This window comes from Ciconia boyciana, chromosome 1 (assembly GCF_034638445.1).
Source record: "Ciconia boyciana chromosome 1, ASM3463844v1, whole genome shotgun sequence".
Lineage (NCBI taxonomy): Eukaryota > Metazoa > Chordata > Aves > Ciconiiformes > Ciconiidae > Ciconia > Ciconia boyciana.
In genome coordinates this window covers 215,610,365-215,635,717 of record NC_132934.1, presented here as the reverse complement: position 1 = coordinate 215,635,717, position 25,353 = coordinate 215,610,365, and the positions used below count along the sequence as shown (strand labels likewise).

The window sequence follows — 25,353 nt, the reverse complement described above, 5'->3', positions numbered from 1 at the left end:
GCTTTCTCAGACTGAGGAGACACCTGCTCTATGTGCCACAGAAGTAATTTAGCAACTTAAGGCAGCTTTTCAATAGCCAGCTCTAGACAGTGGGATGTCTCAGAAGTCGAGAAGAAGCTCTCCACAACACTGTAGTAGAGTTAGATAATCTACATTTGCTAAAATGCCTAAATATCTTTGTGATCATAGGCCTTAGTAACAAAGTTTGGCAACAAGTCACTGGGAAGCAGTATTTCCTCCCTGTCACAGAGGGGGAAAAGGGCAGTCATAAAGTCAAATGACATATCCTCAGAAAACACTGTTAGCAGCAGAAGTGGTGAGAGAAGCTATGAATAAGACCGAACTACTACATTTCATGAGATATGGTCATGCAAGCTCAGCCTCAGTCTCTGGCCAGGCATGCTCTCTTAGCCTTTTCAAAATGTGAAGAAAAACATCGTAACTTCTAACTTCTTTACTGAGTCCCAGCTTCCAGTTCCCAGCTCTTATCATTAAATGTACAGCCCATGATTTTATATCTCCACTGCCATTTTAGGACCACCATATACAAAATACTATTCCTGTTACTGGTCTTCTCCAGTGTACTTTTAAAGGTCTGAAGTACTGCACTGGATGTCAACCATGCATAAAGTGAGTCATTATGAATGAGTGATTGAGAAGGAATCCTTATCTGTATGCAGGTCAATGTACAACCACTGTCAACTGCCCAGAAAAAGCCTGTACACTTATTACACAGAGAACACAATTTCTATTGCTGCTTTGTATAATCAACTTCCCGATGATTCTAGTGAATATCATGTATGTCAAGATGTCAACTACCAAACAGAGAACAGTGTGAAAATCACTAATTTAAATTTCAGGAGAGTGAAGGACAACGCCAGATAACTTAATTCCTTTAAGAATTATTTTGCATCCAAGCATAACACTGTTTCGATGGACCTGGGATTGTACTAATGCATCAGTGAGATCCCTCTGGGAAACGGTGCGTTCCCCAAATGCAGATAACCTGACTCACCTATTCATTTCACTGCACTCAGCAAATATGTCTTATGGTACGTGGTTTGTTGGCTCTTGATTAGCCAGAAATACTTGGTCCAGTTTAAACAGGGCAAAAGTGAGACTATATCACATATTAAGTTCTGTTTCACGTTGCAGCACAGGCCGTTTCCTTCTTCCCACCACACTCAGACAATAAGGGGTTAAGGGAGCTGCCCTATAATGGCTTCATTACTTGCCAAACTTGGAGAATGAAGTCCTTTGCTAGGGCTCATTAAGAGGTGAAGGGAGATAGCATGCCAAAAGCCTGGGATACAGAGGATCTGTGATGGCAGACCCTGGAGAAAAGGGGTTAGGATGAGTTGTTCCTTAATTATTTTTCTTGCACTAAGCATTGCCTTGAACTTTTTAGCTGAACTGGGTTATAAAGGACCTTTTTGTATTTGCTTGTGCAACACTACTAAGATGTAAAAGGGAAGGGTCTTAATTCTCCCATGGAGAAATCAAAATGCCACTTTTGCTGCTCAGTACGGGTTATCGCTGGATTTATCTCTGCATCTTTCTCTAAAAGACTTTTTTTATATGTGGGAATCTACCAAAAAAGAAGTGCATACTGAGGGAAAGGGAATCCTAAGAAACTGTCCCTTGCATGAAAGGGTATTGCATGTTTAAGAAACATTTTTCCAGAGTGAAAAATCTGAGGTAGCATGGCAGCAGCCCTATCTCAAGACATACTGGCAGTGGGCACACACATGAAGCAAAAAAACCCCGTATCATTACTTCTTCCTACAATGCAGTGCAGAGCAGAATTCACAAGAAATTGAATTGCACAGCTTGTCTCTGAGACACAGGCTAAGTGGAATGAAAAAAAGATAATATAAACAGGAAACAGAAATCTCTGTAATATTATTATCTTGTGAAAACTAAGGGTTTTATCCAGCAACCTGTGTTCCTCTAAGATTCCTGCTAAGGGAGGTGAAATCTACCTACTTAGCTGAAAGACTGAGTCTAAGGTTCAAAGACAGCCTAGTTTTACTTTCTACATATGACAATCCCCAGACTTTCACCTAGCTGCTTCCATACTGACTGATACCTTCTAAATTAATACAGCATACAGCATTTCAGATAGGTATCAGTCTTGACTTCAAGGTGTTCAGAGCTGGAAAACCCACTGTGCCTCCTCATATTTTATTCTGAGTTTCCAGATGATTATGCTGTTCTCAGGGTCTGCTTCTCAGTGTGGTTTACGAAAGGGGCTGTCCTTGGCATTAGCCCAACGTAGGCACAGTTCTATAGATTTCACTGGCACTGAACACAGTCCTAACTGCTTTGCTGAGCTGAGGTTGATTTATGCAAGTACTTAATTCTTTCACTTAATAATTCTGTTCTGCTCGGTCCTGTTTTATAGGACAATAAAAATCTGGCCCCTTTAGTCCCTTCTACAGAACCTCCACCCCACTGGGTCGGGCAGTGTGTTGTTACGTGTACTAACATGCTTGCTCACTCTATTTTAATCATGCAAGAAGAGTACCACACATCCTGTGAGTAAATCTGTCTTTCAAATCAAGCCATCAATTCAGTGGAAAGGTCCCAGTTAGAAATGGAAGTTTACAAATCACCTTAGCTGTGATTTTAGCTGTGAGGCACAATAACCTGAATGTTACAAGCAGCTCGGTGAGGAAAAAGGTCTTGGAATGATGCTCAAGTTTGTCTCAAATAACCTCACACTGCCAAAGAAAGTTTGCAGTAGATGGATTTATAAAAGCAGTATAAGGAAAGCTTATAAATCATCTGTACACGACCCTGCAGGTTAACAAAGGGAAAGTGAATTCTGTTTGCGTGTAGAAATGAACATTTTTCCAAATCCATCCCTGCAATCCCCAAACCTCCATATAAACTCAGAATAATGACCCAATTATGAACTATGCTACAAAATCACTAGAAATACACTACTACCTTTCCCCTTACGGTGGTCTTATAAATGAACTCATAGAGTATGGAACTGAAGATGTTAATATGGGGAAAGGAAAAACCTGACACTAAATTTATCCTCCTATCAATGCAGGATAGCTTCCCTCCCTACATCTGCAAAAGTTTTGATCAACCTAGTTTTAGCCCCAGGCAAGTAGGCCTCCTCTTTTGCTTATTCCTCAGCCCAGTCAATTTTACTTTATGACAAGCTTTCTAACATCGAACCTAAATGATGACTGTCAGAAAGGTTTTCTTTTTATATCCTTTGTACCAGTTTATTCAGTTTGCCCCATCCTTGGAAGTTACCCTCTTAAAACACTTGCAAGCAGTTAACCTGATTTTCTTTACACGTGATAGTAATTCCTCAGTGAAAACGTTATTTACATAATTTTTCTACTATATCTACTCACCTAATAGTTTTTTTTGTCACTTTGCTGAAAATTCATTTCATTTCATTGCCCATACTGAGCTCCCCTGGATATTTGGCCTAGTTCCACCCCAGCTGTGTAAGGTAAAGAAGCTGTTATTGCTGTGGTCTCTTGTTTGTGAGCACAATATACAGCACAAAAGCCAAAAGACTAATGTTCCATAGGTTCTGAGTATTTCATGTGCTATAACATTTCTCAGCGTGGCATCTAAAAGCTAACTGCATTTGGAAGAAAAGAAAAGGCTCCTGAATAGTTTTTCTTTCGCCTTAATTTCAGATACCTGATGCAGATTTTAAGCAAGATGCCCATTCACCTGAGGAATGAACAAAGGTCACAGTTCCAAACCTCTACCCAAAACTGCCCGTAAAAATCTGTCTTCTTGGCAGGTGCTTGTACTATTAAATACTTCTACTCAGTACACTTATTTTTTTCTTGATAGATGACAGTGCTTACAGTCTTTTAATATGAACCTCATGTGACACTCATCCTCCTCTAGCTGAGCCTAGAAAAGCACAGCCTTTGAATTCAGAAGGGAAATGAGACCTGAAGGATTGTCACCTCTTCCTTCTTGTTTACAGCCACCTAAAAAATATTTAGTCATCTCCCAAAAATCAAAACAGACCCTTTGGTGGCTACTGGGATTCATCAAGAACTAACACCAGAACAAGCAGTTATATGTAGACCATCAATTACATTCATAGCAATATAATGAACAATAGCAAGCCTAGGTGGCTTTAATGGGGTTATTTATTATATTACTCTATGCTCAGCAATGGAAGTAGAATTATTTATGTAGTTGAGCTATGGCATTTCTGCTTCCAGTCATGCCCTACATGTGCCTTACTGGAACACATTTGTAGCACTCTTTTTGCAGATCTAAGTCTGAATATTTTACAAAGTTTAAATAAAAATAAAAAACAACAGTAAGTCACTGCTGACGTTACCGATTGAGCAATCATGTCCAGTCCAGTTGGGATCGCAGCTGCAGAGTCCAGTATCTGGGAGGAAAGTCCCATGACCAGAGCATTGGTCCAGACAAGTGGCTCTTGGGGTCTCACAATTTGTTCCTCCCCAGCCAACCGAACAGTGACACTCTCCTCGCACGCACACGCCTCGTCCCGAGCAGGTAGGATCCATGCAGTCCACTAAATGCGAGAAGGAAGAGGAAGCAGACAGGGAAAGCAAATGGGAATTTCAGGAAAAAAGCTATCAGATTGCCATCTACACAAACTTATTTATATAGTATCTCAAGGCTCCAGCCAGAAAGCAAAGCCCCGTTGTGCACAAAACAGATGCTTCTTGCAAGAAGATAGTGTCCCAAAAAGGCAGTGAGACATAAAACACTTACATGAAAAACAGAGGAAAATTTAATTATTAAATCCATTCTTTTATCCAGGCCTACACTAATAAATTTTCTTTCCAGTAAGAACCGGCTAGTATCAATTAAGAATAGAATAAGAATAATATTCTCTTGCACAGCTATTGTGCCTCCATTTATTCTATTAGAATAACCTAAATTACTATTACTAATGAATTCAAAGCTGAGCTCTAGTTTTCTAAGAGAGAATTTTACATAAAGACTTAGCAGAAGTTGACGTCCTTACTTAGCAAGATACATGCTTAAGTTGAAGAATGTGCTGAAATCTATACAGGTTTCACAGACACTTAACATAAATTTCATATTAAACATATCCTTGGACAGTTTTCTGGAGTAAGGATTAAAACAAAATCATATATTTTTGGATATTGGTGGTGTTCTGGTTTTATTTTTGATCAATTAATACTCTTTTTTAAATAGCTGCCCCCCCCGCATCCCTGCCAAGAGGCACTTCCCTAACAAGATGGGAGGCCATTCAGTTAGGCGCGTGGTATGGCAATGTGCACAAAAAGCCCGCATGTACTGCTGCCTGATTCCTGGGTTACTGTCAGCTCCTCTGCCCACAGGGGAATTTCACCCAGCAATCAAAAAATATGAAACACACCAGACACCCTCCCAAGAAGGGACTGGAGGAGTTGATCATCTATTTATATATAAAAGCATATAAGACAGACTAGAGAAATTCTTCCCATCTCTTGAAACGGTGTGTGGCAGTGCCCCGGGGACCAGTGACAAGTCTCAGTCTGGCTAAGCAGCAAGGGGAAAGCTGTCCAGCTCCTGGCTCTAACACAGAAGAGCAGAACACGGCCACCGCTCACGCAGCAGGTTTGTGGTTCATTTCCCCCCGCCCCTGTAAAAGCTAATAAGAATCCCAATGACCTGTTTAAGATCCAGAAACCTTAAAAGGAAACACAACAGCTGCTCTGATAATTCCCTGGATTCTCAAAACCTTCTCAGTCTGACAAGTAATGGCTCAGCAATTACTATCCCAAGGCATGTGAGAGCATTTTCTGTTTTGTTTGATTCCTGGAGCCCTGTTCATAGCTGGAACAATCCTCGAAAATTGTAAGAGGCTGGAAAGGATAAGTCTATAAATCTCCTTCACTGTTAGCGAGCTGGGAGCTAGGGTGCCAATTTTAGCATGAGACCCTTGGAGCCCTGGCCCTGTTCTCTCTCAGCAGTAATAAGTACGAAAAGGACTAAGAAACGGACTAGCAGCCTTGTACGTTCTCAGCAGATGGTTTGAACATAGAGAACAAAGATCACAGGCTAACTGACAAGAGGCTACCTCCAGGCAATTAATCATCCCCTCTGAAGGTCAATTGGGAAAAAGGTGAGTTTTACAGGGGGCTCCATCACAGGAGGCAGACAATCTGCTATCTCAGCTCTAACACAGACGATTATAGGAGGGGAATGTGCATGTCAGAACCCCCCATTTATCATAATCCCAAGGCCATTTTTCATGTTGAAATGAGCCCTTTCAGAAAATGTCACACACAATGGCTACTTTAATCTCAGCCTCACTAGCTGTATCTCTTTAGGCTTTCTGCACCATCGGCAGGGCCTTGGGACAGGATTATGGGCTTCTGCTTTCTTCTTAATCAATTTCTTAGTGGATTTGGAGTACAATGGTATATTTTTAGGGAGTTCTGCTTGACAAATTTAGCTGCTCAGCTCTGGGAGAAGCGGAGATGGGGAGCAGGGCAGGAGGGCAGAGCTGACAAAATCTAGTATACTTGGGAAAAGAAAAAAAAAAGAGAGTTTTGCATATATCTATCTGTGTTTCTGCTTGGAAAATGTCCCAAATGGTCTAATTCTTGCTTGGAAAATGCCCCATTTATAGTTCAGCCTTGTGCAGAACCTTTGCCAGGGAGATAAATCATGCAGCAAGCAAGGCTAGTGCCTCTTCTACACTTTTCCCCAATATGCTTCATGCTCCATTGATCACACAAGTTATTAGGCTTATTCGGTACCCAAAGAGTAACTTCTCATTTTTCACTGCTTAAATTTGCTCCCCTCCCTTTAATGTCTAGCTGGCTTAGCCCATGCTTTATAAAATATGGGCCAATAAAATAAGGAAGGAGAAAAGAAAAACTCATGTAAGATTGTTGGCTGATGTTTTATAAACATTGCTGAACTTCTATGGGGGGAAAAGAAAAGACAGAAGAAACCCTGGAATGAAAACCCATTATAAACATGGACTAAGCAGTGAAGCTACGAGAACTGAGAAATAACAAAAAGTAATCAATACCAGATGGTCCTTCTTAAAAGAGAAATTAAAAAGCAAAAGCAATTTAAAAAATAGTATAAATCAACTTTTTTACTAGATCTAAATATATATATATGTCCTGAAGATTTCCCACATGGCATATTTTTGAGTTAATTCCCCCCCCCAACACAATACAAATTACGCCTTGAATATGAAAAACAAATGCATACTTGGAAAAATACTAAACAGCTCATAAGAAAAATAATGTTCTCTTTGTTCTTTTTTTTTCCAAGTTTTTACCTAGTGGGACTGACACTGTCCCCGGCCACAGTGATAACGTAAAATAACTGAGTAGTGCCTGGCTTTTCTGCTTTAAACATGACCAGAGAAAAAAGGTTCCTGTTAGAAAAAGAGCAAATCTTACTCTGATTTACACACGTTAAACACGTCTGGCTGGAGGCAAAATCAGGATCTTTTCATTTCTGTTTATGCGGTAAAGATATGATCTAGTAAATACGAGCTCTACGGAGATGCTTTAAAGATACTTCAGTAGTCACCATCTTTGGGTTTTGCATGCCCCACGGCTTCATTGAATTGTGCTTTCTTAAGCCAAAATGAAGCTTTCTCAAGAGATGGCTTATTGTTACAGAGCCGATACTGTCTTCATCTCTAACATTTACTGACACTGAAGCCATGTTACATCAGAGATGTCCCACTCCAATACATTTAACGCATCAAAAGAATTGCTAGATTAGATGCCATTTGAACATCTGAATCCAATTCAGCCTATTTTCATTGTCCGTAAAATAAAGCCATTTCAGATAAATCTTTATCCCACATGCATGAAGACAACCATAAATTAATTCAAGCCATAGTGATTCTTATACATGTATCAAATTAATGGTTTAAGTCTATCAGGTGATGCAGAGGCCTTATATATGCATTTGGAGAAGCGCAATTTAACCATAATTATTTTTCAGGTCATCTGCATAGAATTTTGAGAATAATTTTCAAAAGTGCTGAACATTATTCTGTAAATCAGGCACTTTTGGATGCATTTTTATAACTGTCCGAATCATTTGTACACTTACATTTTTTCATTTAGCAATAAGAAGCAGTCACAGACTCAGGAAGATAAAGGTTTATGGTGGCAGGTGACTTCCTACACAAAAAGATTAAAGATAAGTGCTAAAAGGCATCGTATTTCTGAGCCACAAATCTAAATGTAAATGAAAAATGTTTGGGGGCTAATGTGAGAAAAAAGCTATGGAAGAGCCATTAAAATAATACTTGATTTTGAAGCAGAATTTAATTCAAGTCCTGAGAATTTCTAAGCTTTTAAAGCTGACAAGAATCAGGGACTTTCTCTCACACACCACCATTTTGTGCATGTAAGCAACTGAAATTGCTTGGCATAACATAGCAGAGAAGAAAGCACTGTAAAAGTAATTATACATTTAGATGTGTAAATGGAAATGATGCTTTAATAAGAACATTTGAATGTATGATTAGATGCTCTGGTCTTTCAACTAGATTTGTCTATCCGAAGCATTTGATGGCTTTTCATCCAATTATTGAACAAATATGATAGCTAATGACAAGTTATTACAACATATCATCTTTATGTTGCATCCATCTATTGTATCTCTAAGGTGGCTATTACTGTTCTGTATAAGTGCCGGTCCTATTCTGAATTGCGTCCTTCCATGTAATTATATAACCACAATCAAAGCAAAAGGCTAATTGAATGTATCTTGCAAATACCTTCTTCACAGCTCTCGCCTTTGTATCCTGGGTTGCAGATACAGGTCCCCATGATGCACGTGCCATGGTTATTGCAGGAGACATCAATGCACTGGTTCGTCGGGACATCACATTCTGCTCCTTTCCAGCCGCTATGGCACAAGCACCTCCCCTTCATGTACTGCCCATTGCCACTGCACAGCACTGGGCAGGAGGCTGGGGAAAGATAATAGAAATCACATTAAAACACAACTGTTCACAGCTCTCACCTCAAAAAAGAGCACAAGTCCAGCACGGGATTTATAGTCTTCATACACAGTCTTCAGTGGGACACGTTGTTCTTTTCTTTGCCAAAACCAATTCTTTTACATGGATGACACCCAGCTGTTAACTATTCTCCTATGAATGTTTAAAACAAACAAACAGTACTCTTGAGTTAGAATATGTCCTCGCTTTGTGTCTTTAATACTTTTTTTCACTAACTAAACTCAGAATTTTCTTGTATTCTGACTTTTCAATGTACTGGTATCTTCTTTCAGCAGCACCACTGACCTTAGATTGCTTAGCACTATCCCTGACCTGCTGCCAGACTTCTTCCTTTCCTTGACACTGCCTCTGCTGTGGACCTTAGCTGTACACAAATCACTCCCCTGTTTTTCTGTTGTAATTCTCAGCTTTATGGGTTTCATTTGCTTTTCTCAGTGTCCAGAATGCCACGATGAGACTATTTCCCTGATTTAGCTCATGTCATACCATCAACTGAATCTCCAGCCACCTTTTTTGGTTATCACCTCTGCTGGACTCCATTCGTCATCAGATACAATGCAAAACTGGCCTCTAGTCTTTCCAAGCTCCCTGTAATAAAAGTTCTCCAAATCTATCCTCTGACCTTTGTATCAGTTTATAAAGGATTTTTTAATTGTCCTTGTTTCTGGCAAAGTCGGCTGATTCTCAAGGCCAACCAGATACAGGATTTCTTCTCTGTGACAAAGGGGAGAAGAGGAAGATGACAAGCTCAAGCTGTGGCATGATGGATCCCAGGATTAAGCATTTTCTGAGCTAAATTGGGAAAATGTCAGGCAGAGTGGGATGCGATGAACTGAACGATACAGAGCAGGCTCCCCAAGGAAGGAGAGGGCATCAAGGACCAGACCCCAGCCTCCATGACCAAAGCTTTGGTAATCGCTGCCCTCTAAGCTTCCTTCAGCTCCTCTCTGATGATGCTTTCTCCCTTTTCCATTCTCCATACCTGCCATCTTATGCTCCTTTTGTCCTCTGTTCTGATTTTTCCAAGGAAGTGGCTGATTTCTGTCCCTCAGAAACAATAGCCTTCCCCTGTTCACTATCCCTTGAAACTTCTTGCTTAAGCCCTGTTCTCTTCCATTTCATTTTGCTGAAACTCAGCTGCAAAGACATATATTCAACACAGACTTCTCTTGTTCACTGTTGCACATCATCCTTAGGTGAGAGCAGCTGGGTTTCTCATCTGCCCCTCAGAAAGGCAATTTATGAATGGTTTTATGCAGGACAAATGTGAAAGGAATATTCCAGTCTGCTGCTTAATTCAACTGAGTTAGGCATGTGATGAATACAATGTACCTCTTTTGCTTCGTTCCTGTCTCTGGTTATATGCAGGAAGAGGTATTAACATGGTTAAGGGAAACATTCCTCTCCTTCTCTTCCCACCTTTTCAGATAGTAATCGCACAATGCACATCCTGTGTTGTTTCCATGTGTCCTTACAGTCAAGTCGGTTTGAGTGTTACAGAATTATATCAACCTCAATAAAATACAAAGCATTGCCAGCTCTGACTGTTAAGCCAGTTTGATATGCAGTGAACTATATTTGCCTGACCAAGATAAAAGAGCTTTAGAAAATAAAGGAATTTGGCAACTGTTATTACTAAGGAGCCCTCTGTTCACTTTAAAGGAAGCACATTGCAGTGGTGCGTTTCCCGTACATCATTTGCAAGGAGATATAGAATCACAGAATCATATCTACTTATACAATACAAGACATTAATTGTTTAAGATACATCGTGTTGTGTGCATGGTTCACAACAAACTCACTCTGTAATTTCACTTCTCAGCTAGGCTGATGGAATTTTCCGCCCCCCCATCTCAAATTTCAAATGCGCAGTAATGGGGCCTGTTCTTTCAAGGCTCTGGAAGAGGATAGTCTACAGCTCTTTTGAACAAGAAGAAAGAATAATTGCCTTTAACCAGTGAGAGGTTGCTGAGAAAGACTTACATGTTTTCTGACAAGACAGCTGATCACTCAGTACAAGATCAGATAAATTACTGGCCATCTGCAATAAGACTGGTACTCTACAGAGCCCTCTATGGAGAACACCTTCAGCATAACCTGGAAAGTGCTGCTGCTGCAAATGTCAAGGCAATGGCAAGAACAAGACCTCCTTTGTAGCATACCATAAGGAATAAAGACAAGAGAGGTTTCTGGATTTTTCCACTGCTATTTGTGCAACTCTTTTCTGTATATAAAGATATATAATTATTGTTTGATCATTCAGATTCCAACAAACAATACCTAAGATGTCGAAATTATAGTAATTCTCTAGTGTGCTTATGGTAGCAATAACCCAAATGCACACCACTTTTCTTGTAAAGTTTAGCATCAGAGAGTAAGATCATTCGTTTGTTTACTTTACACAGAACTTTAAAACACCATCTCCATGTTCAAGTAGGCCTCCAAAAGGCCTGTGAATACACCTCTGTTCTCATTTACTTGGTTTAAAATAATTGGTTAATATTATGCTAATGATTAACCATTATCAAAAACAGAAGGGCTTTCTGCTCCACAGTTTCCCACCTATTTGGATGGTGAATTACAAGGCTGAATTGAAACAAAGGAACACCCAGGAAAATTATGACCTAGAAATCTTCACGTGGGCAGAGACCTGCTTATTTAAGGATTACTGCTCAGTACAAGGACCGATATATGGCTGCAGACGGGTATTGTAGCAGCCTTACACATGCCACAGTTGCTGCCCTCCGAGAGATTTGTAGGTCAAAAGCAGCATCTTAGATTCCCCTGAAAACCAACAGAAAGCCAACGCTGGGGCCCTCGTATCTCACGCTCATGGCAAGATGATCCATTTAACAAGGCCACTGGGTGGAAATGCATACACAAGTATCATTTTGACACTCCAGGTATTAATCTGTCTTCCTAAAGGCAGAGAGTAATCTGTGATCTGAACCCAGATGATTCTGAACCAAAAGACAGAGTCGACTAAAAGGTGTTCATATCAGCCAGAGTAAGCACTCTAGTGAAATGGGAGATACTCGCGTGGCTCAGCTGAAGTGCCTGAGAAACCTAGGTATATAACCCATGAAGGGAGGTAAGCTCCTCTGAAAGTGGATTCAGAACAAAAGTTTAAATATTTTGACTCACACTGCAGGAGCTTCTGCTTCTCCACTGACTCTACAGGGAGCCTTGAGGGTAACAAACCCTGAACTTCTGCCCCTACCTAAAGTTAGGAGGTGTGAGTAGGAATATGCTGTGGGAGATTGAAAAACCCCTCCTTTTGTCTCCAGCTCTAAGGATTTGAAAAGGAGCTTGGAAATGCAAACCAAGTGTAAGGAAATGCAAACCAAGTGTAACCTGAGTCAGCAAGAAGTTTGACATAACAGCTCTCAGGGATGCAGCTTGCCACATCCATCTTACTGGGCTGTGAACTCTGAAACACCTCCAGGGTTTTAGCCTGGACCTCAGCAGAGAGCTCCCCGCCTGCGGGGTGTGCGGCCGTCCTTATCTCTTGGCTGGGCTACAGTGATGTGACCCAAGCCCAGCTGGAGGGGGAGAGGACATGGGGTTGGACAGAGTTTAGCTCTCTCTCTCAGGAAGGAGCCAGCTTGCTTTCCAAAGAAGCAATGGGCTGGGGTGAAGGCCTGACCTGTTGCCTTAGCAAAGCTCCTTGTGTGGGCACTAAATTTTTACACTACCTCCCTCCCCAAATTTATAAATCTGCACTTAGTTTGTTGGACTGTTTGAGCCAAAAAAGGCTTTGAAAAGGTTGATGCACGGCATTCTGGCATTTCCCACATGCAACGTTTTGATTTCTCGGTCTGAAATGTGTTCTTACTAAAAGTACTTCAGTTTGTTTTTTAAATGTTTAAATAACCTAAAAATTTCAGGTCAAATGAAAATCCTTCCAAAACCATTTATTAAAAATACTTTTCACTTGAGCAGAAAAATGTGTTATATTGTTTGCTGGGGCAAGCCTCCTTCCCAGTCGTCCCAATGTTTTCACTTTTGGCCAGAGTATCCAGTTCTTCCTGCCATTACACCACTCCTAGCCTTACTCTAACCCTGCTCTGCTCCCCACAGCCAGGCTGCCAGCGATCACTCATAGCTCAGGCAGACTTGCAAGGCCTGCAGCAATGAAAAAGGTACTTACTTTTTGTATAATCAGCATCTTAAAAGAAAGTATCGTTATAGGGTCGTGCCACACAATGATAGAGTGCTCTGCTAAACAAACAATAATGCCACATTTATAAGTCATGTTTTCTAAAGCCACTTCCAGAGAGAAAATTCCCAATGTGACATTTTGCCTGTCCATATGCAGCTAGGGGGTTGTGTTGTTGCTAGGGTCACAGCAATCATGACTAGTAGCAAACAAATCCACAGGTCTGACCCGTTTCCATTCTAGTGCAGCATCCCCAAGCTGGGTGAGGCGTACTTTGCAAAAGGCACAGGGATGAATATAATTTCCACAAGAAAAATGTTAACCGAAGGGGAGAGGGGAAGAGTTAATCAAGTATAAATTCCTACCTCTGCCACAGTCAGGGCCTAGAAAGCCAAGGAAGCAATGGCAAGTCCCAGACACGCAGTCTCCATTCCCATAGCAATTACTGGGACAATTATCCACTGATTCTGGAAAAGAAAAGAGAATTCAGATACTTCTTTAGGCAAGAAAACACCTCTGAGTTTGGGAGGGCTCTGGATGGCAGGACAGCTGAAACTTCAAAGCAATCGCTGCACTTGGGGCTGAAAGCATGAATCTGAGCTCCACTAAACGGCTCTCATCCATTTACACCAATGGGTGGTTCAACCGTAACACATTAGCGCTGGGCAACTGCAAATCCTGTGATTAAATGGCAGCTGCTCAGCACCCACCAGGCTTTGTTCCTCACTCAGTACCTGAAAACTGCCAAATGTCTTTTCTTCCTGCTTATTTTTCCACCCATTTTCCCTTGTTGAATTTATTGGAGAGAAGCAATACACACCGTTCTCATGGCACAACATGCACCTTTGGTCCGATTTTGTTGACTCAGGTAAGTGAATTTGGGGCATTTATTTGTGCCAAACAGAGCTGAGCTATGATAGAAATGTTCCCCTGTGAAGTTACTGAACACAGACCCTCGGTTCATCCTGACTGCCTGTTGAAGGATTATTTCTAACCATATGTCTTCTGGTTTGTTCTGCAATAATATACAAAGAGCCCAAAGTGCTGGGGCTAATACTGGAATGAGGAAGAGGAACAGGAATGAGACTATTCCACACTTTCTTCTGTTTCTAGTTATCATCTTAAATTCCCTAACTTTGGCAAAAACACTGGATATTCATCTTTCAAGGAAAGTTAATAGGTAAGCAAAATGTGATCTAGCACTTTTATTTTGAGGACAATTCAGAATATTTGGGCTAAAAATTATCTTTCATAAAAGAACACAAGCTGGTAAACATTACATATCAAAAAGAGAATGAAAATAATTTTATTTTCTTGACTAAACTGTGAGTGAAGAATGAGTAAATGTGAGTGGGGCTTGGAAAGATGATGGAATACCATGGTTCATTCCACACTATTATTTCACATTTTCTCTGAGGGAGATGCGTATCACATTAAAACTGGATTCAGTTATGCAGGAGGGGCAGCGGTGGTGCCTCTATCATGGAGTGGGGTGGAAATCTCAGCCATGTGAATAATGACTGCGCTTTCATAAATGTACTTCACAAGGCCTTGTGGTAGCAAAGATATTTGTAAACTTCCTATCGGTGCAAGTGAAGAGAAACAGCTGCAGCAGAGATGTGCAGATTAGTTTCTAATCACAAATGAAAGGAAGCATGTTTCTGGATGGGTGTTCTCCAAACAACAGAGGTTTCTGAAGGACATTTTAAAGGATGTGGTGTAATTTATTAATTTATAAAGGGCAACAGCAGTTTTAAATAATAAAAACAGTTTCAAGCATTTATGTTTTAAGTCTTGGCATCAGGCATCTCACAATCAGATAGCTCCATGAAGCAAGGAAGGTACAAGCAACTGCTGTGAGTTTTCTAACACTTAGGCTCTACAGTTAAGCAGATATTCACTTTCCAGTGTATGGAAATACAATCACAGCATGTAGTCAACACTTTGGGCTTGACCTACCATCTTTATTCCAAACAAATAGCAACCATGCTTCCCAGAATAAAGAAACAGCAACTCAGGCCTTGTGCATTTATACTGATATTTAGGTATACTATCTCTCACTTAATAGCAGGTATAAACACAAATCTATCCTGTAAATGAAAAGTTAATATTAGCCCATATGTATACAACTTTCAGGACTTAGTGATGTTTTAATTTCCCTCCTGAAAATGAAAATAACTTTGTTTTATGCCTTTTTCTCTATGCTTTTTTTACAATGTTTATATTCTCCTTTTCTTCAAGAAATATATACAGAAATTTAGAAAAAAAAGTTATTTATTTATGCACATACACATACTTACACATATGAAGAACATACAGAGCGTGAATACTGTGAAACAAGATACTGAGACGGGCAAGGAGATTTAACAGGTCCTGTTGCTGAAAAGGTCAGCCCTTTCCCTCTAATCCTCTCATCCTAGGTACAAGTCTAAGCTCGCTCTTCTTGTGCTGGTTCTGGCACTTGTCAAACCCCTCAGTGAGTTGGTTAAGCTCAAAAGGTGGCAAAAGAAAAGTAATGCAGCAGAGAAAAAAACACATGAACTGTTTCCTACTGCCTGAAAACTGGGAGCAGAAGGAGTAGGGCCACGCTATTCAGCATCAGCGCAGTACTTAGTACTTTCATGAAACCTCACCATCACACTGTCATTCTGGGTCAGGTCTGCAAGCTGTAGTAACACTGCATAGGGGTTACATATGCATGACCTTGGAAGTCAATGGGAATACCTGTGTCAGTGCTTGATGCAGGACAGACTCCTAGTGTTATGACAACACCTATAGTATATTAAAAACTTTTTTTAAAAGCTTTTTTCCAGCTTTTGCTTTAAAGGACTAAATTGAGTCCTTGAAAAGGAGGAAAATACCCATACAACTTGCTTGGTATAGTTATGTAATATAATAAATGGTATTTATGCAAAGTAATAAAAAATCAAAGCAAGATCTAAAAAGCAGTGTAGCATCAGGCAAGGCAGCTGTTCCGAAGTGTAACAATGCACCACATCAGCTACAGGGTAATCTTTGTTACTGGAAATAATATTTTGCATTTATAGTGTGGTTCAGCTGATGTACTTGTGATGGCTAGGACAAGATGGGCAAGACTCAGGACATCAATTAGATGTCTACTCTAGGCTAAACCATCTGACTCTCGTCCAGTATACTGACTATGTATAATGGGATCCAGAAGTTCAGAGTGATCACAGAAATGGAGCATACCTGTGTTTAGGTAACCAAACTTTCCTGACTCTTAGGGTGAATCCATTTAATGAACTTTACTCCAGTGGTGCGTCCTTTCCTCCTCCAACTAGTGCAGATGTGGATATTGTCATCAAAGACACCTATATTTGGTCAGATCCCATCCACAGTGACCGACACTAACGCATGTCAAAAAAATTCATGTATATTTTGTGGTTCATCTACAGATCTGGCATTTTACTTTGCAAAAATGCAATGATATGCACACATATAACTTCATATATCACTATCTCCTCAATCCTTGATTTCCCAGACTCCTCTTTGCCAAGTGTGCCCTAACTGCATCATACCATGTGCATACCACTGACACAAAAGGAATAAAAAAACAGGTGAATGAAACCCATTGTACCTTCTTCACTGAAGCACCTCAGTAACTCCTAATTGTGGCCTGACCACCCTATACTATTAATAATAGAGTAGGCCCTTAAAAATACCTTCATCCTACTTCATTGCTTTTTCTGATGCTCCTTGTTTTTCTAATATAGCCAAAAGTAACATTTCTAACGTGCTCTCATTTTACACCAGCTCACTTTGCCCTGGAATAACCTGCCTGATAGAGATGAGATGCAGTTAAAAGAAGCTTTTCCCCTGCAGTGGCTGGTGCCACTTACCATTTTTTTAGCAGTTAAGGATACAAACTTGCCTGGTGTGACTCAGGGCAATTAAGGTCTCTGCACACTCCCAAAAGTTCTTCATTATTGAGAATCAGCTCTGAAAAGCGATGAGGATATGCACTTAAGACTTCCCATAAAAACCTCTCTCTTCATCCCAGGACTCAATTTAGTTTCAGTGGTTGCAGACTGTGCCAGCTGGAGAGCTGACTTGACTTTCTGGCCCTTCTGAAATGTACACATGGTACGCGTACACACAGCCCTGCACACTGCTCTAATACCTAACTTTCAAATTAAACAGGAGGTGGTGGGTGACTTGGCATAAGACATTAGGGAGTCATCATGGGGGAACCCTAGAAAGAATGAAGAATCAAAGCATCTATTGGAGAAGCTAGGACTTAGCTTAATTACTGTCAAATGGGACTTAGATGATGGAAGAGATCAAACTCTTAACTTTTAGGGAGACCTTAAGTTAGTGGCACAAAGCAATTATCTGTCTTTTAAGTATGTCCATAGTCAACATTGCTACAGAGGTGACAAATTGTCAATCAATAAATAAAAACATGTCACTGCAGTTATGGCTAGGTGCTAGTCTCCATTCTACAACTTATTCTGTAAGCTGTTACAGAGAATTATAAGGATATTTTCCAATATACATGAAATTCCATATGTTTTTTTATGAATAATGCCATGGGAACTGCTTTAGAGAATCATGACAATATTTTGTTTTATTTAATTGTTAAAGTTCACTGTGAGACCATAGACAATTCTTTTTTAGAGAGAGATATATGTTCCCTGTTTTCAGTCTGACTCCCACAGCTTTCTCTTGGCTTCCAAATCTCTGGTCTGATTGACACCAGCCGGTAAGGGCAAAGATTATTAACTGGAGGGTCAGCCAATGGATGATGCATGATGCTTTCATATGGTTTTGCTTTCGTGTCCAAAGAGACCATTGAAAATGCAGCTCCCATGCCACCTTCCAACAACCAACGGCAGCAGGAACAAACCTCCTAAAAGCAAACAACTCACACTGGGGACAGTCCAGCAAAACTTAAGGCAGTGTGGCTTCAAATGGGGATTGCAGAAGCTTGCGTAGGGAAGTAATTGTCCTGCCAGCTTCAAATCTAATTAGCAACTGAAAAAACAAGTCATTTCCTGAATAAATATTGTAAACATCCAGATCTCCTCTGAGAGAGGAGTAAATGACATAACGAGACACACTGCCTTCAGATCCACACTGTCTCCTTTTGGAGAACAGTACAGAAATGCCTTGTCTGAGGCAGCAGGTATTCCCCGCCCTAGTCCAGCCTACCTCACTCAGAAAAAGGAGGATGTACAAAAGTGCTTCTAGATTCATAAAAATGAGAGATGGAGAACACTCATTAAGTGTGAAAGCCTAAACTGCTCCAAGAGCAAAACTCTTCTTCTGAAGTGCTCTTTAACGTCCTTCCTGCTCAACAGCTTTAATAATCAAAGCAGAGAAAGACACAGATCATGGTCTGGAGCAAACCGGCTTTACTTCATGCACCATGTTGACTTACAGCTGCAGACGATACTTTGGGATTCTTGCCATTTGTCTCAGGGGACTTCTTCCAGTTACGAGTAATCTCACAGCTGCTAGATTTTGAGGGAAACTTGGCTGAAACCTTTATCTCATTGCTTGTTTTCCCACCGCAATCACTCCTCACCCTGAGAGAAGTTATAAACTGGCACGATCCCGCCCAGACCCATAATAAGACTTCACACTACACTATCTTTCATTTAAGGCTATCACCGAGTTCAATAGGAAATTGCTAATTGTTACCATTCCCATTTTTTTAGGCTGGTAATCTAAGGCACAGACAAGTACACCCTTTGCTTCGTATCATAAACTGACTCTTGTGACAGCGACAAAGCTCCCAGGCTAATGGTCTACTCAGGGGACCACTTTGCTGCTGACAAAAAGCCCCGTGAAAGCCAACTCTACTGTGGTGAGCTCTATAAAGATCTGTCAGCCTGGCTTACAATTACCTACATGAATTACCTTTATCCAGATGAAATACAATAAACATATTAAGGAGGTAGACAAATTGTTAGAGTCTTGATGGACTTCTTTTTTATATACTCACCATGTTTGTTGGTCAGCAGTATAGCTACTTTAACAGTATTTCCGCCTTATTTATTTACTATGCAACTTTCAACTTAATAGCTTGTTTCTATATCTTTGGGCCAGAGGCCAAGGCAGATGTTTGCCTGACACCAAATCCTATTAGAGGCTGCAGTAACACAATTGTGTGTTAAAGATAAATATTTTATAGCCTACACTTGCCACCAAGCATCATCATTCCCTAGGAATTTAGAGGCAACTATCTATTGGCAAAGAAAAAATAGTTATCTAGCTGGCAATTGAAGGCAGTAGCTTTCCTGGGAGTTAATAAGCACCAGCACTGCTTTCTAAGAACTGATTAAATGCCATTCAGTGCGGTGTGGTTGTATGAATTTAAATGTAAGTCTTCCATTCGATAACCTCAAAGAGTTGTTCTGGAACTGGCAGTGTTTCTTGTCAGAAACATGTAGGAATAGCACTGCAGTATAAGAATTATACTTTAACGAATCAATGCTAATCTCAGTTTCTGGAATGAAGGTTCAAAGAAAATGAAACTTGTTGTACCAATGAGACTATTCAATATTAGAAGTGGGATGCAAAGAAGAGAGACAGGTTTTTTAGGTGTCCTCACTGTTTGGCCTCTTCAACCAGTAGCCTACGCCACCTCTACACAAGAAATAGCCTCAAAATCTTTTGCTCTGTGCTTGTGAGAAGATGTATGTAGCTGTTCAGCCTAAAGTAAATTGCCACATCTACTAATCTACCAACCCAGGGAGATACTGCATACATACTGATTGGTGTAATAAAAAGTTCTACCCTTTCCTTATAAACATCAACCCTCTGTCTCCACAGATGTATTAATTTAAAAAAAGTAAGTAAAATAAAAAAAAAATCTGGAGATAAAACAAATACTTACAGGAGAATTGTTTACTGTACCAAATAAATACATATATTTATTGTCACACAGAAAGAAATTGTTCCTGACTGTCCACTGACCTATTTTCTGCCTAGTCATGCTCCCCTGGCTAAAGAAGATGCTTTGCTGCGAGGGAGGGAGCGCACATGGAGAAGGGCAGCAGACAGATTCCATGGTTCATATCTAACTTTGAAATCCTCTCTGTGAGCCACATCAATGCAAAAAGGCCACGAGGACAGCACAGCATCCCTCTCACCCTACAATGAATTACATCCCATGGGAGAGTGAAGGGACACCACATTATTTCACCTTATTCTCTGCTGCTGCACCAGAACAACCTCAGCAAGCCACGTATTCTTTCTCCTAGACCTACTTGTCCAGGATAAAGCTGTCACCTACAAGCTCATTGCAATAACATCTCTCTTTCACCAAAATGCTCCCTGTCACTGCCCCGACTACGTTAGCAATAATTTTAATAGGAAGTCAGGCAGTATAACATGAAAGGCAAAGAAGATTCTGAAGCTCTGTGAACACATTTAATTTACTTCCCAGTTGCAGAGCTTGCAGTCTTGTTTATTTTTCAAAGAAATGATGCTACTTGATTGAATTTCACTGCAGGGTAGGTTGGATTCTAAGCCTAGAGAACTGTCACCTGCCCTTGTAATTGTGATAACAATGCCAAGGGAGACATGGAGGTGAGAGGGGATAAAAGAGGTTTCAGATATCTCGAAACATCAGCTTTGACATTATGAGCCAAAAAAGAGAAAGGGGAAAAAAAATGCCCTGGAAACAAAGGAAACGGGGAAATGCTGGCTCTGGTATTCACGTGCTCCTCCTCTTCCTTCCCCAGCTGAAGTTTGAAAGGACTGATTCCTTCTTATGGTACATCCTCACCTGCTGAGATTTCGATTTTTCTGCTTCATTTGTGTTTTATAAGGCTTTTACATTTCTAGCTCAAGTAATCCACACCTGGCAGCCAGGGATGTGAAAGTCTTGACAGCATCATGGAAACTCAGTCATTATTTCTGAGTGCTCTTTCACAGTTTCCTCTTCTGTAGGGCACCTAGTGTGATGCTGATACTGCTAATGCCACTTGATGTTGTGCCAGATTTTGATTTTTTTTTTCTTTTTCTGAAGGCTGGGAGGTCTGTTTTAATTAAAGATCCATGCATATAACCCTGTTTTGCTCTCATATCCCAGTGGAACTCTAACCTTCACATGCAGGTATAAGGATGCTAAATTAGGAAAAGGGCAACAGGCAGGCAGTCATTTAAACAACTCCTTAAATCAATCCTGATTCTGGATAGTCAGAGTGAAGTACAGTAATCACAGTATCCAACTGCATGTTATTCTCCCTCCACTCTTTTTCTGTAAGAACTTTAAAAAAAAAGCAATTTGCAATGGCAGAAACCCCACGTCTCCATCAGCGTACTGACAGCAAATAGCTGTTCTAGCCAGCAGTGACTCTAGAGGCTGGATCATTTTACAAGGTGATGGTGAAGCACAAAAGGTTTGGCGTTCAGGATCAGTTTGGGTTGCTTATTGAAATAATCAAGAGCTGCTGAGTTTGCCAAATTTGACAGTACATCATGTGAACACATTTTCCCTTGAGATGTCTGTACTTGTGCTTCTAGGCCTGGCTTGAGGTATCTATCCAGGTACTCGAATGGCTCTCACCACAACCGTGTCAGTCTTTCTCACACTATTTCAAGCACGTTCGACTCCCGGCCCAGCTGGAAATACTACAAAACCAGCTTTTTTGTGCACTATTTTTGAACTTCTGTTCTACAGAAACAGGGACCAAGTGGGAATAGTTTGGGGAGTAAATAAAGAAGAGAACAAGCCCAACCATTTCAGAAGCCTATGCCACATTTGGTCTGAATTTGGTTTGCCCTTTGAGAGAGAGCTTTATCTCACTGATTCATTCCTTTCTCTTACTGCTTCCTTTTTAAGAAGAAATCTCCAGTGCAGAATGCCTTATAATCTAAAGCTATCAGATGGTTGAAGCATAAGGTGTAATGGGATTTCAAAAGCACTTGGGCACTGGTCTATGTATACTACCATTTAAATTAAGGGTAAAATCTCCTTTGACTTCATCAGCTTTTAGAAAATCCTGCTAACGTATTTCTGCTGTTCATAGGGATATACAGGGAACGCTATTTTCTTCCCTGAGAACGTGAGCAATGCTAAAAGCATGAAAAGGTCTACGAAATACAGTTTTTAAGGAATTGTACACTGATCATCTGAAAAAACCCTCTGTTCTAAATCTTTTGAAATGTGATCAGAGGTTAGAAGTTAGCTAGGAAAAAAAATTCAGTGAATTATTTTAAACAAAGAGTAGCTGTTGGGCTGAAGCCTTCTTGTTCCTTCTACAATGCAGCTTCTAAGCACAATAACACTTTAATCCCATACTTATAGCATACCTATGACAAGTCTGTGGATATCTAGAAAGACACCTTGCGAACATTTCTTTTCTCCCTAGTTTTCCTTTTTTGCAGATGGAATATTTTTAAACGTAAATTTTGCTCCAGTAAATGAAACTCTCATATTCCAAATTTGCCCAAGGGATTGCAAAGACTTTTTTTTTGTTCCTTCCCACTCTCATAAATTGTTACAAACTAATACAGGAAACAAAAATTATTCAGCCATCAGGGTTCAACTTCTGGACCTGCACTAGCAAGCGGGAAGTTACTTCACATTCAGTACATTACAATTTCTGCTCTTGTAGCTCAAGGCAAGGCTAAAGCTGGCCTTGAGTTTCATTTTAAATGATGTTGTAAGCTGGTGTATTCTAGGGGGAAAAAAGCAAACCATTCTTGCATACACACAGAGAGAGGACCTCAAACGTGATCTCATTTGGTCAAACAAATGCCACGAAACCTTGGCAATTATACTTTGGGGTGCATTAAAGATCAAGTTTCATTTTATACAAAACCTTTAGCAAATATATCCAGCCTGATAAATGAGGATGTACTGGCTGGAATGACTGATGTCTGACGTTCAATTAGGTAGGTGCCTGGTGCTAGGGACATGCCCTCAAGTATGATGCCTGGTCTGCAGCCACTCCTACAGAAGAGCCTGAGTCTCCTCTAGGCTTTATGTCAGATCTACCCCCCTGTAGAGACGCCCCTCAGTTCCCTGGGGCATCTCAGGTGCCACTAGATGCTGGTACTCAGGCAACTGCATTGAGCTCTCAGTGGTCTCTGAGCAGGGCCAGAGAAAAAGCAGAACTTATGGCTCCGTTTCTGCCTCTAGCAGACTCGCTGCACAAACTTGGTCAAATCACGTTCCTTCGCAGAGCCCCCAGCAAGGCCTCTAGAAATCAGTTTAACATAATTTATGTAACGCTTTTTCTGAGACTGTTGTAGCACTTCTTAGAAAAAGAAAGCAGTCACACATCTAATACACAGACCAGCCGTTATCATTTAAAAAGTCAACATATGCCAGGAGTTACTGTACAGACTATGTCCTTCTCATCCCACTCAGCCCCTGTGCAAAAGCAGAGATTGGTCTGGTAAGTCCTGAGGTACCGATGTTGTTGGCTTCTGTTCTCTTTTGTGATCTTGCATGCAAGTACATAGACTTTAATACAGCCTTTGGAAAATTAAGTCTTTAAAAAGTCTGTTGTTCTAGTACAGAAGGGGTTCTCCTTTTGTTTGCCAAAGTGGACGAGTAACTCCCACAACCTTATTTCTGTGCTTTAGCAGGGGAGCATTCATGGAAAGAAAAGTCTGCACAGAGCTGTTCTAGCAGCTCGGTAATACGACACAGGAATAAAGCAAGCTGTGCTTACATTAGCCTGCAGTCTGGGGTGCATGGAAAGAGCTATATACAAAAGTGTAAAAACGAAAACCATATGCACTGTTTTACACATTTCTCCAGAAACCCTCAGATAGCACTATATGCCGTGTTATTAAGGCAGAATTCTGCTGTTCTGAAAAAAAATGAACTGAAAAAAAGGGACAGAAATAACAGAAAGAAAGAAAAAGGCTTTAACTTCAGTATTAAATAAACCTTTTCTTGACCCTAAAACTAAAGTAATTACCCCAATCAATAAACCTTTTGTACAAGCTCTGTCAGATCAAGAGAACTTGCCTGCCTGCGAACAGCACACTGACAAGCAAGTTCAAGGCTACCAGCCCATGTAAGTACAGATGTAGGCAAAGGTTTTCAAAAAGACAAATCTACCTTCATTTTTCTACCACCTTAAAGCATGATCAAAACCAGACAAAATCTGGATCATTAAAGACATTCAGATGTCTAACTTCTACCGAGATGAATACTTATTGGCATAGAAGCAATCTTTACAAACATGGCTTAATTGCTTTTGTACAATATAAATGAAAATATGTGTCTGCTTGTCTATTTTTCCCACCCAAATTATCACTTGTAATCATAAGATCTATTGAAAGAGGAGAGTACATATACAAACCAAACCAAACCAAACCAAAAAAACAAAACCAAGAAAAAGCTCAAGTGTAACATTAAATGAATTATTCCATCCCTGCTTTAAAGCTAAGCTAGCTTTACAAGCTCTAATTTTCTATTGCTAGCTTTTACTCACAGGGCATCAATGAAGAGATACACTGTATGGAAAGAGCACTGTGGAAGTTTTTACAGCCAAGTATCTGACCTTTACAGGCTTCTTATTATTTAATTATCTTTGAGATGTGTCCTTAATTTCCCCTTTATTAGAGATGCCTTACGTCTTCAAAAGAAAAATCCTGAAATAATAATTTTGCCTGCCATTATGGCTTGGGAAGCAGGGTTATTATGTAAGAATTGTTTCAGACGCTTGCAGAGAGAAAAAAGGTCATCACAAATAACATGTAGATTTGAAAGGATTGGTCTGACTTCAGGTTTCTTGGAAGTACTGCAGCTCCAGCAGAAGCAGGCAGAAAGCTGCAGGCAACATTTAGGGAATGGTGTGCCACAGGATCATGTACAAACATTACTGACTGAAGCTGAAGGGGATTTAAGAACCAGGAGCAATGTTTGATCTGTTAGGAGTCATCCAAAAAGGCAGACAGGGAGATAAACACCAACACTGGAACATGCTCATCCCCTTGGCTCACTTCACTGGGAAATAAGACTGTTCATCAGTTTTGGGGGAAAAGGTGAAAAGATTAAGGGGGCACTGATAAAGCTATTGTTGACTTCCAGGTGCTAAAGTTTTAAGGGCTGTATCACTATTCATCTAAAAGCATCACTACTGTTTTACCAAGAATAGCAAACAAAAAACCTCTGGGCACGGGGAGTGCAAACTAACGTGAAAAGTTTCACCTCCCCACAGCCCTCCTTCCATTTCCAGATCCTGGCTCAGGTTATGTTTGCTTTTTA

General features: G+C 40.4%; 1 protein-coding gene across 1 annotated transcript in view; it reads right to left on the bottom strand.

Moving 5' to 3' along the window:
- The window catches only part of TENM4 (teneurin transmembrane protein 4), a 514,257-nt gene that overhangs the window by 140,264 nt on the left and 348,640 nt on the right, over positions 1–25,353 (bottom strand). Inside the window, exons 11-13 of the mRNA XM_072850823.1 lie at positions 13,517–13,618; positions 8,747–8,941; positions 4,340–4,540 (exon numbers count right to left, since the gene is read on the bottom strand). Coding sequence (XP_072706924.1) covers positions 4,340–4,540; positions 8,747–8,941; positions 13,517–13,618 — 498 coding nt within the window. The remainder of the gene's footprint in view (positions 1–4,339; positions 4,541–8,746; positions 8,942–13,516; positions 13,619–25,353) is intronic.